This window comes from Aegilops tauschii, chromosome 7 (assembly GCF_002575655.3).
Source record: "Aegilops tauschii subsp. strangulata cultivar AL8/78 chromosome 7, Aet v6.0, whole genome shotgun sequence".
In the NCBI taxonomy this organism is placed as follows: Eukaryota; Viridiplantae; Streptophyta; class Magnoliopsida; order Poales; family Poaceae; genus Aegilops; species Aegilops tauschii.
This window is the reverse complement of record NC_053041.3, coordinates 468,759,391-468,776,942: the sequence shown is the minus strand read 5'-3', so window position 1 is coordinate 468,776,942 and position 17,552 is coordinate 468,759,391. Positions and strand designations below refer to the sequence as shown.

Sequence of the window (17,552 nt, the reverse complement as noted above, 5' to 3'; positions counted from 1 at the left end):
CGTAAACGGGAATTTGCTGACTTTGCAGTTAAACAATCCGCTATGCGCCTTCCCTCCTCCGGATCTACCCCCATCGATAGAACCTCACACTTGTGGAAGTTAATTTTGAGGCCCGACATGAGCTCAAAACTAAGGAGAATCGCCTTGACCGCAGCTATACTATGCAAATCCGGGCGAAACATCAAAAGCGTGTCATCCGCATATTGTAGATGTGTCACTCCCCCTGGAATGAGGTGGCCTACCAGACCTTGGATATGGCCAACCACAGCCGCTTTCGACAACATCGCGAACAACACATCAACGACGAAGTTGAAGAGCAGAGGGGACATCGGGTCACCCTGCCTGAGTCCGCGCTTGTTCCTGAAGAAATGCCCTACTTCTCCGTTCACCGAAACTGCCGTTTGGCCTCCCAAGACCAGTTGCATAACGCGATGAACCCATACCGCAGAGAAACCACGACCCAAGAGCACCTGACGCAGGAAATCCCAATTTACCCGGTCATAAGCCTTCTCGAAGTCTAGTTTTAGCATTACAGCCGGTTCCTTTGTGCGTTTGAGCTCGTGCACAATCTCCTGGAGAGCGAGCGGACCCTGAAGGATATTGCGGTCACGAATAAAAGCGGATTGGTTACGATGGATCGAGCGCTGGGCTATCGGGCCTACCCGTGTGGCACACGCTTTAGCACAAATCTTAAAGGGAACGTTGATGAGCGCAATAGGACGGAACTGTCTAATGTTATCGGCCCCCTGAACCTTCGGAATGAGCGAAAGAACTCCAAAATTAAGGCGGGCTATATCTATCGTCCCTCGCATAAAACCATTACAAATCTCAAACAAAGGGCCTCTAAGGATGGGCCAAAACCTCTTGAACATCGCCACCGGCCACCCGTCCGGGCCCGGCGCCGTGTCCGCTTTCATCCCCATTAGAGCGGCGTCAATTTCTTTGGGTAAAAAGGCGAGCCCCAGCTCGTCGTTCTCCCACGCCAGGACGCGTTGAGAGCTCTCCCACACATCCGCGCGAAGGCCAGCCCCCTGGGCCTCGCAAGATCCCATCAAGTTGATGTAGAACTCATAAATGTGTCGCGAGATGTCCTCTTGGCGCAACAAAAGCCCCTGCTCCGATTGCAACCTGAGGATAGCGCATTTACGACGACGGCCGTTAGCGTAGGTGTGGAAATACTTGGTATTGGCATCACCCTTTAGGGTCCACTTGAGCCCACTACGACGGCGCCAATACTCTTCCTCTGCTCGGAGTAGCGCCTCGACCTGCCCCTCCAGAGCATATCGATGGGCCCACTCCTGCTCCAAGAACACCCGGGCATCAGCCTGCGCATCAATCCTGGCAATCTCCTCCAGGATCGCTACTCTGTGCTCTTTGTTATCCCTCCCTAAGTTGGCGCCCCACCCCTTAAGGCTAGCCCTGAGTCGCCCCCCGACCGCCTTCCAAAATTTCATCGGGCCCCGCTGGGGCCCAGCCTGATGAACGCACGCCTGCCATTTTTCTTTGAAGATTTCCTCAAAGCCTGGCACTGCAAACCAGGCCGTTTCAAAGAAAAACCACGGGCTACGACGCAGCCTATCCTCCCCCGAGGAATAAACTAACGGGACATGGTCAGATCCAATGCGTGTCTCCGCGACCAACGTGCATAGAGGGTAGCCAATTTCCCAATCCGGCGACATAAACACCCTGTCCAGCACCGAGCGGACCGGATCAAGCTGCTTATTTGTCCATGTGAATCGCGCGCCCGTCCTAGCCACTTCCCTTAGGGCCATGGAGGCAATAGCAGTGTTGAACATGGGCACCCGCGGCGAGTTTATGTTACTGTTGTTTTTGTCAGCTCCCGACCTGGTCAGGTTAAATCCCCCCCCCCCCACGAGGACCGGGAGCGCCGCGGCAGTCACCGCAGTGACTTTCTGTTGGAGTTCTCCCAAGAAATCCGCCGATCGAGAGTGATCAGCTGGTCCGTAGACCTGAATGACAACTAGTTCGCGCAACAAAGCACGAATGCGAAAATGTGCAGCAATGAAGAAAGTACCGACATCCCAAGCGATAATTTCATAAACGGCCCAACTTAAACCCAGCAACATGCCACCCGAGTGCCCAACCGCGGGTACAAACTGCCATTCGAAGCGTTCCAATGGGTCTAGAGCAAGCAATTCATGAAAACGGAAATCTATCTTAATCGTTTCCTGAAGACCTACGATGTCCACGTCCTCTTTGCACATGTACTCCTTAAGCTGGGTACGCCGCCCCGCGTGGCCGAAACCACGGATATTCCAAAATAAGGCTCGCATCTAAATGACACGATTGCGTAGCCGGACACCCCTCGAGGTGACCGCTTTTGCCACGCGCCTCACCTTGCCCCCGCAAGGCGAGGGGGAGGTGGCAACCCCCGTTGCCTGACCCCCCTCCTCGGGCATAGAAGGAACAGCGACAACCCCTCCCTCGGGGCCCCCGGTCCTCTGTTCAGCACGCGCTGCAACCGCAGCCGCAAGTGCTGCCTGCGCCATCTCCTTGGTGCGCACGAGCGAAATCAGCTCGTGAGCCCCTCCCACACAGGAAGGATCCACTCCACTCGCATCCAAAACCTCTAACAAATGATCATCCGAAAAGGAGTCTAAAACCGTAAAGCGAGGAGGTGGATTACCTGAGATCTCCATGTTATTCTGAGCTTGTAGAAGTTGCGCCCGCTGCAGGGATGGCATGTTGCCCTTGGCCCCCTTGGAGCGCGAGCTTGTATGCACCGGCGCCGCCGGCACCGTCTTGGTGCGCTTGGCCTTGGAGATCAGCGCCGTCTTGGAGGCCTCCTGCAGCAGCGGGTCGACGGAGGGGGGAGCAGTCGGAGCCGCCAGCGCCATGACGGACTGACGCGGAGTGGGGGGGGCGCACCGAGCGACTCCATTGCGCGAACCGCCTCCACGCTGACCTTGCGCACCGTCGTCTTCTTCATCATCTTCACCGAGCCGCTCAGGGTGGCACCACGTCCTACAGACGCAGGAGACCGCTCGGAAGGAGACACGAGGGGCTGGGGGAGAGCGCGAGCGGGGAGCGACCACCACCCGCACCCGCAGGGGCCGCACCCATGGGGGGTGAAGACACCTAGCCCAGGTTGGACCCGTATTGGTTGGGCACCGAGAGCGCCATCCCCGCAGATCCCATCCCCACAGAAACCCGAGGCGCCTCCGCCCCTTCCGCCGGCGCAGCAGGGCCAGGCACAGAGATCCCGAGCTTGTCCCAAGCCGCCGTGTCGATGGAGTCATCCTCCTGCATGCTTGCGTTGGGATCTTGATCCTTATCCTTGAACTTGTCTTTGTCCTGGTTGCCCGGGCCCCCACCGCTGGGAGGAGGTGGAGGAGGGAGTGCAGGGGCCGCCTGGTGAGGAAGGTCAATCTCCGGCTTGAGCTTGACGTTGTACCCCGCCCCGTTGAACTAGATCTGCACAGATCCACGCAGCTTGGCCGGAGCCCGACATGCAAAACGCATGCGCACCGGACCTGAGCGGATCAAGGACAACTCGTCCACCACCAGCGGCCGACCGATCATGGTCGTGGCCGCCATCAGCCTCTCCATGCGCCGTTGCTTCGGCGGTATGCCCCACATCTTCACCCACACCTCCGGCATGGTCAGCGCCTTGGGCTCGGCAAGGGCCGCGTCCCGGATATCAGCCGTAATGTTGTTGATGGAGAGGAATAATTTGCCGCTGCGCGTCGCCATTCTCAACATGACTGGATCAGGAAAGGCCACCGAGAAGCAGTCCATGTCGAAGGGGGTCACCATCCAGTCCCACTCGCCCTCGAAGAGATGTGGGAGCTCCTTCTCCAGAATCTCCTTGGTCAGCACACGGGGCGCCGCCGAGACCAGGGCCGCGTTGGCCCCCAGCATGCCCGTCGTCGCCGCGTCCGCCTCCTCGGGGTACTGAAGGCAGAAGAAGCCCCCGCCGGCGAACGCATGGCCCATGGACTGGAGCACCAAGGGCTTGCCGCGCGTGGGGCAGTAGGCCGAAGCGTGGCCCTCCTGGCTGCATAGCACACAGAACTGCTGGAAAGAGCAGTCATTCTGGTAGTGGCCCGTGCGCCCGCACCGGAAGCACTCCGGCCCGTCCGCCTCTTCGACGGGAATGGGCTCCACCGCCGTGCCCTTGGAGGAGGAAGGCTTAGAGGCCGCCTTCATCGCTGGCTTGTGCTTCTTCTGCTTCTGCTTGGTGAAGGGATCGCCGACGCGGTCGCCGCAGTGGGGGTGGAGCGACTCCTTGCGCTTGAGCTCCAACCCCCGCTTCTTGTACTCCTCCTCCTTCTTCTTCTTACGCTCCTGCTCCTTGTGCCACCAGGGAGGGGGAGGCCCCCAGCCACCTTCGTCTCCAGCCCGCTCCTCCGCACGCACCTTGGCCTGGTCATGCAGATCCCGCTCACGCCGCCGCTCCGCCTCCGGATCTGGCTCCGCCCGCTTCTCCGCACGGCGGTCCGCCTTCGATCCCATAGCGACGACCTCGGCGAAGGATCGAACGAGAGGAGGGGGAGGGGCATGTGTGGAGAACGAGCGCGCGGAGCCGCCGTAGCGCCGCACCTCAGCAGGGGTGGCTGGAAACCCTAGAGAACAATCCAGAGCGCCCCGGCGGATCCACATCCACTTATATACTGGGCGCCCCTCCAGCGGGCCAGGGGTACCAGGCCTGGGCTGCACAGTGCAGCCCACATCCGCCCGCACCGCTTCCACCGCAGGGAAAGCGACCTGGGCCGAACTCGACACGCACGGGTCCGTGCGCAGCCCATCCGAGTCCAGGCCCACCAGCCCATCCCGGCCGCCCGAGCCAACCCTAGGCCAGGGCTTGGGCATCTCCGCCGCCGCCCCCTGCGACCTGACCGGCGCCGCCACCGCAGGCACCGCCACCGTTGCCGGCGCTGGCCCCTGGACTTGCCGGAGAGGAGCCACCGCCGTCGCTGCCTCCGCAACGCCCGCGACCTCCCGCACCGACCGCGGCCACGACGCCGCCTCCGCGGGCCGCTGCGATGCCCGCCCCAATACCCCTGGTCGGCGAGCACCGCGGCCACCGGGCACGAACGCACGCTGCTGCCCAGCTTTGAGCGAGCCCCCAAGCTCCTCAGCACGAGCCACAAACTCGTCGACCGACGGCAACGCGCCGTCACCACGCCTAGCGCCGTCCTCCACCTCCGAATCCTCACCTTCGCTTACCTCGGCCAGAGCCTAGAAACGGCTCCCGCCCTAGCTCAGAGATGCCGTCGCGCCCGAGGCCGACGTCAGGGACGCGCGCGCCAGCCGCCCCGACACCCTCACCTCCGACCAGGCCTCCGCCTCGCCGGGGCCAGCGGCTCCCGCCGCCTCGCCAGCCCCATCGCCGCCCGAGTCGTCTGTCCGTACCAGAGCCGTTGGAGCCATCCGAACCGACCTCCTTGCTGCGTACTCGGTCAAGGTGCGTGGGGCATTGCGGAGGCAGCGATGGCCATGAGGGTGCCGGTGCCCTCATGGTTGGAAGTTGAGAGTTGAGACCCATTCTCTTTTACGGTACCCTGGTACTCCCAAACGACACCCAGGAGTACCATGCAGATCTGGCCGTCTGCACGGAGGGGCAAGGAAGTCATTTCCCAAAGTGCAGTCCGCTTGGCAGTTTTGACTTTTGCACGCACAGTCAGTCGAAAGCCCAGCACGGTCGATATGTGAAGGAAAAAAACACTCGATCTAAATCCATTTCAGTCGCGATAAGGCCGCGCAGCGTCGAGGTGCCGCCATCCACACCCCCGCTTGGGGCCGACGTGCGCCGGTCCACACCCCGAGCGCCGCCGTCCGACATCACCGCGCGCCACCGCCGTTCGCCGTCCGTCCAGCCGTCGGACCCCGAGCGCCGCCGTCCGACACCACCGCGCGCCACCGCCGTTCGCCGTCCAGCCGTCGGACCCCGAGCGCCGCCGTCCGACACCACCGCGCGCCACCGCCGTTCGCCGTCCAGATCGACGTTTTTCGACCCCGCCATCCGAGTCCTGCCTCGACGTTCTTCGACCCCGCTTCCTGAGTCCTGCCCTCGCCATCCCTCCAGCGGTTCCTGCTGCCGCCACCTGCCGACGCGCCCGCACGTCGACAATCGCCCGCCGGATAATTAGAGAACATGTTCGTCGCCCGTTTTTCTCCAGCCATATCTTGCAATCTGTATGGATACATGACCAATAAATTGCTCTTTATCAGAGTATACAGTTATACAGTGTCACTCGTACTAGTTGAAATCATGGATCACCTTCAATTTGCGTCAGATCAACTAGAATGTCATAAAGGGTGACACTGGTACAGCACAACCTATCCTTCAGATTTTGTATATAATGAATGTTGCAATGTATATAGAAGACAGGTTATAATTCCTCTAGAATTTGTGTTAGTTTTCTGTTTATCTGAAGAATCACCTAAATTCAGACAGTTTGTATGACATTGATAGAATAAATGCGCTAAGTATGATGCTTTAATAATGGCAGGTTTGGAGGATGGATGGTCATAGTGCTAGCTTGGAGGAGATAGAAGAATATCACATGATGGTTAGTCAGATGTTTGCAAGCGAGAACCAAGGTTACGAGCACCACAACAGATATGCAAGAGCAAAAGGTTTTAGTGTCAGATTGGATGACAAGGAGTACGTGAAGGGCACCAGAGAGGTGAAAGCAAGACGTTTCTGCTGCTCTAAAGAAGGGCACCGATTGGAGAAGTACTTTCAAGCAACTGACCAAAAAAGGGAGCCACGGGCGCTGACCCGTTGTGGTTGCAAAGCTATGCTTGAGATCCAACATGATGCAGGCAGGGGTCAGTGGTTTGTTAAGAAGTTTGTTGATGTCCATAACCACCCGCTAGCCGACCCGGACCAATCTGCTTTTCTACGGTCTCACCGTCGGATGAACGATGCTCACAAGGCTGATGCAGTGGAATACGGACTTGGTGGTCTCCGTACGTTCCAAATCATGAATGTGGCTGAGAAACAGCATGGTGGCTATCCTCATGTTGGGTATATTTCCCGAGACCTGTACAATTTCTTCGCCAGGTACAAGAAAAAAAGAATCTTAGGCAGGGATGCTGACTTTGTGCTGAACCATATGAGAGTACAGGAAGAACGAGATGCTGAGTTTTTCTTCAAATACACCACGGATGATGAAGGACATCTTCGAAATTTATTCTGGGCAGATTCACAGTCTCAGATTGATTATGAAGCATTCGGAGATGTAGTTGTGTTTGACAGCACTTATCGGGTCAACCGCTACAATCTCCCTTTTGTTGCATTTGTTGGACTGAACCATCATCGTAGTACTGTTGTTTTCGGGATTGGTGTTGTTTCAGATGAGACCCACAAGTCATACGAGTGGCTACTTCAGACCTTTGTAGAGGCGATGGGTCATAAGGAGCCCATAACTGTTATCACATATGGAGATTCGGCAATGAGAAAAGCAATTAGGAAGATTTTGCCAAGGACAGACCATCGGCTATGCAGTTGGCACATTGAGCAGAACATGATACGCCACCTGCGTAATCCAATGCTTGATGACTTCAGAAAACTCATATACTGTCGAATGGGAGTTTACCAGTTTGAGAAATCATGGGCTGAGTTCAAGGCGAACTATGAGATCGAAGAGGAGAACGAATGGATGTCCAGAATGTACAAACTTAGGAAAAAGTGGGCCGCAGCTTATACCAAGGGAAGATATTTCTTGGGTATGCAGAGCAACCAGCGTAGTGAGAGTCTGAACTCTAGGCTCCACAATCATCTGGACCGGAAAATGTCGTTGGTTGATGTGGTGGAGCACACTGAGCACTGCATATCACGTATGCGGAGGAACGAGGCCGAGTTGGATGCAATATGTTCGCAGTCAGTTCCTTTCACTAGAATAGATGCTTGCCTGTTGGAGATAAATGCTGCTCGTATTTATACACCAAAAATTTTCAAGATGGTAAGAGATTGTATCCGGAGATCATGTGCATGGGTGATTCAAGAGCAAACAGCAGTAAATGACTTGGTCAGGTATGAAGTTGTGTTAAAAGATGGAGCGGAAGGAGGGAGCAGACGTCTGTTCTCTGTAAAGTGTTCTTTTGATGGCTCGTTGATGAATGGTGCCTTCTGTCCTTGCCGTAAGATGGAGTGCGAAGCCATCCCTTGCGCGCACATTTTCGCTGTTCTGGTTTTCGTACGGGCAGCGACCATTCCTCCATGTTGTGTTAGCAAAAGGTGGACAATGGAAGCCAAGGCTACATTCGTGTCAGTGAGAAATGCAAATACACATGTGTGGTCAGAAGAGATGAGTCGTTACCGTGAACTGAGAAACATAGCTAGTATTGCTCTATTCAAAGTATCAAAAAGCGGGGAGCGTTCGCAGGAGGTGAAAGATTATCTCCAAAGTATCATCGATGGGCCCATCGAGAATGATGATAACAACGAGGAGACAACATTTGGTCCTATACCCTCTCACTACTCTGCCGCAAGCCATGCTTCAGCGGATAGAGTCCTTGATCCAAAAATAGTCGACACAAAAGGTGCTCCATGCAAGAAGAGAATGAAGCCATTTCACGAGACGTTGAGGGAAACGAACGGGCGGAAGAAGAGAACTAGAAGATGCGGCCAATGTAAAAGTTCCGAACATGACAGGCGCAGATGTCCAGATTTAGGGAAATAAAATTGATAGAAGCACAGTACCAAATGTAAGTTGATGTTCATGGCCTATTTATGGATTTGGGTTTGAAGTATGTTTTTTTCTTTTTTATATATCATACAATATCAAATTTTAACTTATATGCAGATGGTATACACGCCTGCACCGAAGTTATTTCAGGTGGCACAAGTGTTGTCACAGCAACCAACTGAGCCCCAAGAAGATCGAGAACTATGTTGCCAGTAGACATTTTTATGGACCTGTTAAATCTGTTGGCGTGACAGAGTTTATGAACGTTGTTTTTGTTTGCTTGCAGACTCTTATCACTTTGGTCGTGATACTTGACGACTATTGATTTTTTTTCATATCTGCTCGGTTTGTTTTGCTATGTATTGGCTCCAGCTTATTTAATGAATTGTAAGCACAAATTTGTGTTCAGTCTAAAAATCAGCTTCGTAGATCCGATTACGAGATATCCGACGAACTGTTTCGTAGATCCGATTTTTACGAGGAGGCGGCCATGTTGGTGGTCCTCGTATGTTTATACCTGAGATTTATTTGGGAGAGAATATAGAACGAATTTTATTTTGGCAGCGGGTGGGCATGCATGTCGTAGGCCCCGCTGCAAGATATGAAAGAATTTTGACTCCAAACGCACGTTGCGTCACGATCGGTCAGTATTTTTGGGGGTTTTCGCCGAAGAAATCCTAGAAAATGCATAGAATGTCAGATATCACCGAAACTTGGCATGCGTGCTTGCCATGATGACTCGAGTGTCTTGGAAAATTTGGGTCAGGTTGATGGATGTGGGCAAAAGTGCTTCTAGAATTGCCGTAGCTGCCCACCCAAACGGTCCCGGTTGAACATGGTGTACTTGTTGGCATGCACGAAACGAAACGTAATTTTGGCAGCGGGTGGGCATGCACGTCGTAGGCCCCGCTGCAAGATATGAACGAATTCTGACTCCAAACGCACGTTGCGTCACGACCGGTCAGTATTTTTGGGGGTTTTCACCGGAGAAATCCTAAAAAATGCATAGATTGTCAGATATCACCGAAACTTGGCATGCGTGCTTGCCATGATGACTCCAGTGTCTGGGAAAATTTGGGTCAGGTTGATGGATGTGGGCAAAAGTGCTTCTAGAATTGCCGTAGCTGCCCACCCAAACGGTCCCGGTTGAACATGGTGTACTTGTTGGCATGCACGAAACGAAACGTAATTTTGGCAGCGGGTGGGCATGCACGTCGTAGGCCCCGCTGTAAGATATGAACGAATTCTGACACCAAACGCACGTTGTGTCACGACCGGTCAATATTTTTGGGGTTTTCACCGGAGAAATCCCATTTTTATTAATTCTGTGTTCTTCATATTGTCGTGCCATGCTGAATACATCCAAAGTTTGTCACGATAAACGGTGTCAATTTTAATAGAATTATAGCGAGTTTCCTTTAGAAATAGATTATTTTTTTTTACGATGGTTGCAGATTGGGTTCTTAAAAAAAAAATCATTCATAACAACAAGAAGATATATATGGTTGCAGATTGTGTACATGATCGTGCCACATAATTGAGTTTTACTTTCTTTACTATCATGTACTAACTATTCATCTTATATTATTCAAAATAGATTATTGAGCACCTCATGAGTGACGTGGAGTACGTTCTACACAGACCTGTCTATGCTAGCAATGAAGTACGCGCAATCAGAACCATATTTACTGCATTTTCATACTACAAAACGTATTCTAACTATATTCATCCTTGTATATGCAGGGCCGGACGTTGCAACAAATTCATAGAACTGTGCAAGTAATAGAGAATAAAGTCATTGAGAAAGAATACACGGACGAATACAAGTACTTCAAGCCACTTGTTGACGGTCTAACTGACGTTGAACACAATACAAGCCTGACCAACAGAACCCTGCTTCGTGTTGTCAAGTGTTTGGAGGTAAAGTCTTATTCACTAATGCACAATTTTATGTTGCAAAAATGATGTGTGATAGCAAGCACCACTTATTTCCCATGCAGGCTAATAAGTTCGTTCTCCCCGATATATCAGATGAAGAAATTGAGGTAATTTAAAAGATAGTTTACGTATCTATTTGTGTGTCTTATTGCGTGTTAAACTCTCATTCTCCTTTATGTACAAGCCTTTTTGTAAGAAGGGCAACAAGTGCACATGGCACAAGGGACAACACAAAAGACATGAGGAAGGAGAATCTGAACATGATGAAGACGAAGGAGAATCTGAACATGATGAAGAGCAAAGAGAATCTCGTGAACATGACAGCGAGACACCTGCCAAGCGGCAGCAAGGGCTTTCAGGCACTAATCTAGGTGATGAGGATGATACAAACAGTAAAGCCAACGGGACGGTGCGTCGGTCAAACAGGAAATCAAAGACCAATAAAGAAGACGAGTATTCATACTATGACCACGAAAAGAGGCAACTTCGTGGTATGTCGCAGAAATCGTTGCCTGTCATGTAGTTGTATACCATTGTGCTTTCTTTATAACATAGATAAATCCACCTACTAATTGCAGGTCTGAAAGAAACACTACAATGGGTAAACAGACAAGATGATAAAACGCCTTTGGCCCAAATTGCTGAAATAACACTAAAGAAATCATCCCTGCATTCCCTAACAGCCAATAAGTTGCCGGACAACGATGCCAGATATGTGGATTCCTTGGTAAGTATTTCATGCTTCACTTATTACATCTGCACTGAAATATGCACTAATTAGTGCTCACTTGCAATACTAGGCCATTGATGCTGGCATATATATCAATCGCCCACCAGAGGGAGAGTTTGACATAAGAGATGGCAAAAAAATCTTTGTTGAGAGCACAATTAATGTGCAAAAGCTCGTTGCAGATATAGAAAATCACTGTATAGCAAGGAGTTCAAAAATTGACAAGGCTCGTTCGATCGAAAGGATCATTGCGTATCTTGATCATGACATGGTACAACACAATAACTACCTGCTGAATTTTGTTTACTAATTGTTTGGTCCTTGCTCTAACATATATGTTTATGCAGATTTTTTTACCCTTGAACTCTGGACTACACTGGTATCGGGCAGCCCTAGATGCGGCAGAAAGAGAAGTTCAGATTCTCAATTCAGCCCCTGGTGTTGGTCCAACAGATGAACTGGATCATGCGGTGAGAATATCCTTTTGTCCTCCTAGTACTAGTGCAACTTGTAGGTTATATGCATTACTGAATACCAACAAACACTCTTCAGTTGGAAGCGATAACGGCGTGGTTCCAGAAGGCTGAAGAAAGAATTAAACAACTTCCAAACCCAACAAACTGGCTAGACTTCAACGTGGCCTCATGGAACAAGACGACAATCAAAGGGTTGCCAACCCAGAAAGACGGGTACACACGTTCATCACTATGTTCTTAATTTGTAAACTCGACCAAGGCAATTCAATCCTAATTCATACTTGCAGGAGCGCTTGTGGACTCTACCTTCTCAAGTACATAATGCTTTGGACGGGATCCAAACTATCGAAAACATTTTCAAAGGTGCGCATATTTAGACTATTTCATGGGTGCACTGTACATTACTTCCTTGGTTAAGGAAGTACTTTACATACAGATGGCGTACATTCCAGGATTATTTAACTGTTCACCATTTGTATGCAGAAAGATATAGATTGTACAGGAGACAACTTGCACATGACATACTCAACAGTGACAGAAATTCACTCCGGAAAAAACAGCAGCCAGACCAGACAAAGGCAATTCCTGAAGATGGAGTTTCTAGCAAAAAAAGAAAGAGGTCCAGGACGAGCACCAGGAATATATCTACACAGTAGATATGGCTTTCGCATAGACATTCGTCTTAAATCAAACGTTTTCCCATTTGCTCAATAATTCGGTTTGTAAGCAACAATTTGATGTTATTTATCCGGCACTTGGTGTGCGACAATTTGCTCAATAATTCAGTTTGTAAGCAACAATTTCATGTTATTTATCCGGCACTTGGTGTGCGACTTCATTATTTGTATTCATGAGTCTCTTTATGTTAACACGGTATCTTGTATTACTACTCATGTTTGGACACTGACCAAATATGCTACCAACATATCCAATACGTCAAGAAATGAAGGATTGTTTTCTGGCCTTGCAGTGAGCTACAAAATAATGGAGAAAACATATTTTCTAACATTGCAAGTTCTTATTTGTTAGAGACATTGAGCTACAAAAAAATGGACAAAACATGGTGTCTATCATGTACTCAACATCATAATCTATTATCTGATTTCATCCATGCTAAAGCAATTACCAAAGATAATGAGAAGGGCTGGGTGATCTTACGAAAAAGCCATCATCTTGACAGAAAAATCCCCTTTCTACACGCTCCGGCGCCCCTAGATGGAGCAGCTGCTGGACGAGCGGAGGTTGAGGGGTGGAGCCAACTCCGGCGCACCTCGATGGAGCAGCTGCACGACGAGCGGAGGTTGAGGGGTGGAGGGCAGCCGGTCGGCGCAGCCACGTGGTTGAGGGAGAGGACAGCGCCTGAGGTGGAGAAGGAGGAGGCGTGCGCCTCGCCAAATACGGCCGCAGTGGCTGCCGCATCCGCCGCCGGAGAGGCTCTCGCCGGAGCCGTACGCCGGAGATGGATAAGGCGGAGGCGCCTCGCCAAATACGTCCGCCGTGGCTCTCGCCGGATTTGGAGAAGGCGCCTCCGCCGGAGTTGGAGAAGACGGAGGCGTCCGCCGCCCTCCGCCGGAGATGGAGAAGGGGTGGAGATGAGGGGCCGCCGGAGACGAGGGGAGATGGAGAACCTCGCCAAATACGTCCGCCGTGGCTCTCGCCGGATTTGGAGAAGGCGCCTCCGCCGGAGTTGGAGAAGACGGAGGCGTCCGCCGCCCTCCGCCGGAGATGGAGAAGGGATGGAGACGAGGGGCCGCCAGAGATGGAGAAGCGGTGGAGACGAGGGGAGATGGAGAAGGGGTGGAGACGAGGGGCGAGCGGGGTGGAGACGAGGGGCGAGCGTACGAATGGATTAGGGCGAAAGTTTAGGTTCGGTCCTACTAAAAATAATAATTATAACAGGTGGTGATTACCTTTTTACCCCTGTCATGGAGGTACTCCATCTGTTTCCCGGTTAGTACTCCGTGGGACTGCTGCTGGAATACCAGATCGCACAGTCCGTTGGATTAAGTAAAATGAACGGTGCCTAATCATTTCGGGGTACAGTAAAGGAGCTCTTCTTTCCACCTATTGCCATCGTCCTCACGCACCTAACTAATTGAACCAGACATGTGGAAGCTGTAACTCGAGTGAGTTGGGAAACTTCCTTCGTCCTCTCCGCAGTTGCAGGCAAGACATTGCTAGGATTGTTCCATGTCTTTGCCAAGATAGAGATCTCTGCCGGAGGACGAGCGAATGAAGCGGATCTGCTCTCGGGTCTTCGGTGTTCACACGCCGCGCCCGCACAGAACACTGGACAGCAGTCATAGTCAAACGAACTGGTGAACTCGCAGAGAAAGATGCTCTCGAGCCTTGACAGGTCGGTCGGTGCCACTGCCAGTCCCCTCTGTCTACGACTACGAGGTCAACGCCTCGTCCACGCTGGGGTATCAAGAGTTTTTTTTTTTGCGGGTATCAAGAGTTGCCACACAATCATGGCGGGACTACTGTCTACTGCATCACGACAACACTGCTATGTGACAGCACACCAAAACTTAACTTGGTGCAACTCTCACCGAGAACAACTTTATTATACGGAAAACAACTGACGGGTTCAGCCACGATTTGGTGTGTACGAAACCGAATCAACCGACACGCCTAAAGTAAATGCGAAAGTAAAACGTTTCACGCCTACAAGCTCGCCGAAGCTTCGACTGGTCGTGTCCACGCGCACAGCCTCCTAACCATTCAGATCGCAACACGTAAGGTACGAGGGCCCACCCCAACGCTCGTCCTCCTTCTCCCCTCATCTACTTCGCGCTCACGCTGGCCTGCAACTTCTTCTCCGTCATGCATCGGACGGAGGAGAAGACCCCGAGGAAGGGCGCTGCCGCGTCCAGGTGGAGCGCGCGGTGGCGGCAGAGGAAGCACGGGGAGGAGACGAGGAGGAGGAAGCGCGAGGAGGGACATGGCAGGCGGAGCAAGATCTCGTCCACTACGTCGTCGGACGCCTCCCGGGACGGCGACAATGGTCATGGGCGGGTGTGGGAGCTCGGCGAAGCAGCAACAACAGCTGTGAAAATGGCTATATCAAATTCCATCGCTGGTTGTAGCAAAATCGACTATGGTTGCAGCAAAACAGCGTCATCGTCGTCGCGGGTCGCTGCTAATACAAGTTTTGAAGCTTTTTTCAATGCCGGTTGTAGCTTTTGTAACAGCCGGTTGCAATTTGTGTTTGTCGTTTGCTTCCGTCTGTATGGTCGAAAACTTTTTTCATCGCCGGATGAAGCTTTTTTCGTCACGAGTTTAAGCTTTTATCGTCACCGGTTGTAACTTTTCTTGGTCGTCCATAGCTTCCGCCGTATACAGGTTGAAGTTTTTTTCATCACCGGTTCTAGTTTCTTTGGTCATCGGTTGCAGTACTGGGCATCTACTAGGAAGGGGACAGACGAATGCATAACAAAACCAAGAGTTCTTAGATGACTGTCATCTAGTACTAGGAAGGGGACAGGCGAATGCATAACAAAACTAAGAGTTCTTACATCACTGTCATCTAGTAGTGATCTATACGCTTTTATATTAGTTTACAGAGGGAGTACTATGAAGGGGACAGACGAATGCATAACGAAACCAAGAGTGCCAAGTCAAAGTACCCAGTAGATCACGTCCTTGACAAAAGAGTAACATGTGGACTTGTGCTTGATCATGCGGAGGCCATTGACATCACCGCGCAAAATCTGTACGCCAGTGAGCACCGCAAACTCCTCACCTGCAAATCCAAATGTGTCACCGACCTCAATGGTCTTGGCAACACAAAATTTGCCATCGCCAAGGTATACCAGTTCGAAAGACGTCGCACACCAGTCCTCTTCCTTGGGCGGGTTCAGATCCTCAAAGTGCTGCAGAACGGGCGGTTGTTGTCTGTCCTCCTCCATGGCAGAAAGGTCCAGAGCGCACAGGCGCTTATGTACTTGGCTTCCCCATGAAAGGGCAGAGCCCACTCCCCGACGCGCCTCCATTGCTCCACGTTCCTCGACGTGTCAAAGCAATAGGTGCCAATGCGCCTGTCCTCGCATGACATGTAGATGGTGGAGCACCTGTTGGCCTTGTTAACCATGCTAGTGTAGGAGGCGATACAGAGGGTTGGTAGTCTGGTTCGAGGACGAATGGAGGCGGCCGGAGAACCCGCCAGCGCCAGCCTCTATGCATTTCGCGCACCTCATGGCCGCCGGTCCTGGGCCCGTGCTCGAGGACCTCGAAGCAGGAAACGGTGTAGTCCTCACTGGAGCCATATGCATCCATGGACTCCCCGAGGCACCTCTCCATGACGTAGAGGCTGTTCTCGGCGGCGCCGGGTATGGGGATGGAGAGGCACACGGGGTTCCACCCCTTGGGCTCGTTGATCCAGGGCAGATGAAGGAAGAGACGCTCGTCGGCATCGTACAGCATGCTTTCGCCGGCCACGTTGGCGCCTACGATCCTGCCTTCGCCGCCGCCCATGGGCGCGAACAAATCAATGCCGCCCATGAGCGGCAGAGTGGTCGGGGATGGAGAGAAGCTCACCGCTGGCTCGGGCAGAGAAAGGGCCTGCATTTCCAGAGCACAATCCTTGGCCTTGTTTGCGATCGACGCTGCTGGCTCACCTGCTGATTCGTAGAAGAGATGCTTGTACGGGTCGATTCGCCGCACCGAGTGGACGCCTGTGGAAGTATTCTTCACCACCACATTGAGAAGCCGCCGTATCATCTTCGATCGTCTGCGCCCCAATAGTCAATCGCAGCCTTGCTGATAAAAGAGAAAAAAGTGATCAATAATTTGGTGAGACGTTTAGAAAGGCAGAGGCTTTCGCCGAATAATAATACCTGAAAACCAAATGATCAACGAACAAGGTCCTTTGCCAAGAGAAGTAGGAGGGGATTGGTGCGGCGGCGGAGACTGGGAAGGGGGAGCTTAGGTGTTTCCGGTTTGCCCTGGTTCCGTCCTTTTTTTGAGGCAGTTCTGGCCGTGAGTTGGAATTTTTTTTTAATCAACCTTGCCCTGAGTATTTTTTTAGAATTCTCCTCAACTTTCTTTCTTTTTTGAACATCATTACAGACACAAGCGCTCATATACACGCGCATACCCTCACCCCTATGAACACACACACGCACACCCTACCCCTATGAGCACCTCCGAAAGACTGAGCCGGCATCGTAGGCGCCTCGTCATCGTAGGCGCCTCTTTCTTTTTTGAGATTTATGAAGTCATCGTAGGCGCCTCATCATCGACGGAAACATCTTCTCCCATTAAATGCGCATCGCCGGAAACCCTGAAATAAATTCAGGAGTAAATGCGAGCATCAGGATTTAAACCCTGATGGGCTGGGGATACCACAGTCCCTCTAACCATCCAACCACAGGTTGGTTCGTGCCAACGTTATTGATTTGTAGCCATGTTCATAGATACAAAATTCTGGTTGTGGGGAGCAACCAACCAAACATGGCGCCCTATACCTAGACTACAATCGAATTTAAAGAGATTATGTGCTTTGAAATTAAAAAATTATAAGCTCATGAATAAAATTATATATGAAATAGAAGTATCTTTCCTAGCGTTAACTTCTTGACGAGAGCTCCACGAAGACCAGCCGACCACGCCCTCCCAATCCGACGCCACGTGGATCTTGTGAACTCCCAAGTCTCCTGACACGCAAATGTTTCTAGCAATGTGGAGTCAGTAATACTTGCGTTGACAACCAAGGAAGGGCCCATGTGATGGCCATCGTTGTCTCTA

At 51.8% G+C, this 17,552-nt stretch overlaps 2 protein-coding genes across 2 annotated transcripts; one reads left to right on the top strand and one right to left on the bottom strand.

Annotated features, from left to right (window-relative positions):
- Window positions 1-6,178: 6,178 nt before the first annotated feature.
- LOC120961834 (protein FAR1-RELATED SEQUENCE 5-like) lies at window positions 6,179-9,093 on the top strand. The gene is made up of 3 exons (XM_073504781.1): window positions 6,179-6,291; window positions 6,477-8,679; window positions 8,778-9,093. Exon 2 carries the CDS (start codon window positions 6,486-6,488, stop codon window positions 8,652-8,654), a length of 2,169 nt encoding a protein of 722 aa, XP_073360882.1. The 5' UTR covers window positions 6,179-6,291; window positions 6,477-6,485; the 3' UTR covers window positions 8,655-8,679; window positions 8,778-9,093.
- Window positions 9,094-15,207: 6,114 nt separating this feature from the next.
- Window positions 15,208-17,221, bottom strand: LOC120967882 (uncharacterized). Its single transcript, XM_040394152.3, has 2 exons — window positions 16,643-17,221; window positions 15,208-16,565 (listed from the first exon to the last, which is right to left on the bottom strand). The coding sequence occupies exon 2, from the start codon at window positions 16,524-16,526 to the stop codon at window positions 15,744-15,746; it is 783 nt and encodes a 260-aa protein (XP_040250086.1). The 5' UTR covers window positions 16,527-16,565; window positions 16,643-17,221; the 3' UTR covers window positions 15,208-15,743.
- Window positions 17,222-17,552: the final 331 nt, after the last annotated feature.

Bases quoted from the DNA above. Each gene is read 5' to 3' on its own strand.
- LOC120961834 (XM_073504781.1), top strand. From the start codon at position 6,486: ATGGATGGTCATAGTGCTAGCTTGGAGGAGATAGAAGAATATCACATG.
- LOC120967882 (XM_040394152.3), bottom strand. From the start codon at position 16,526: ATGATACGGCGGCTTCTCAATGTGGTGGTGAAGAATACTTCCACAGGC.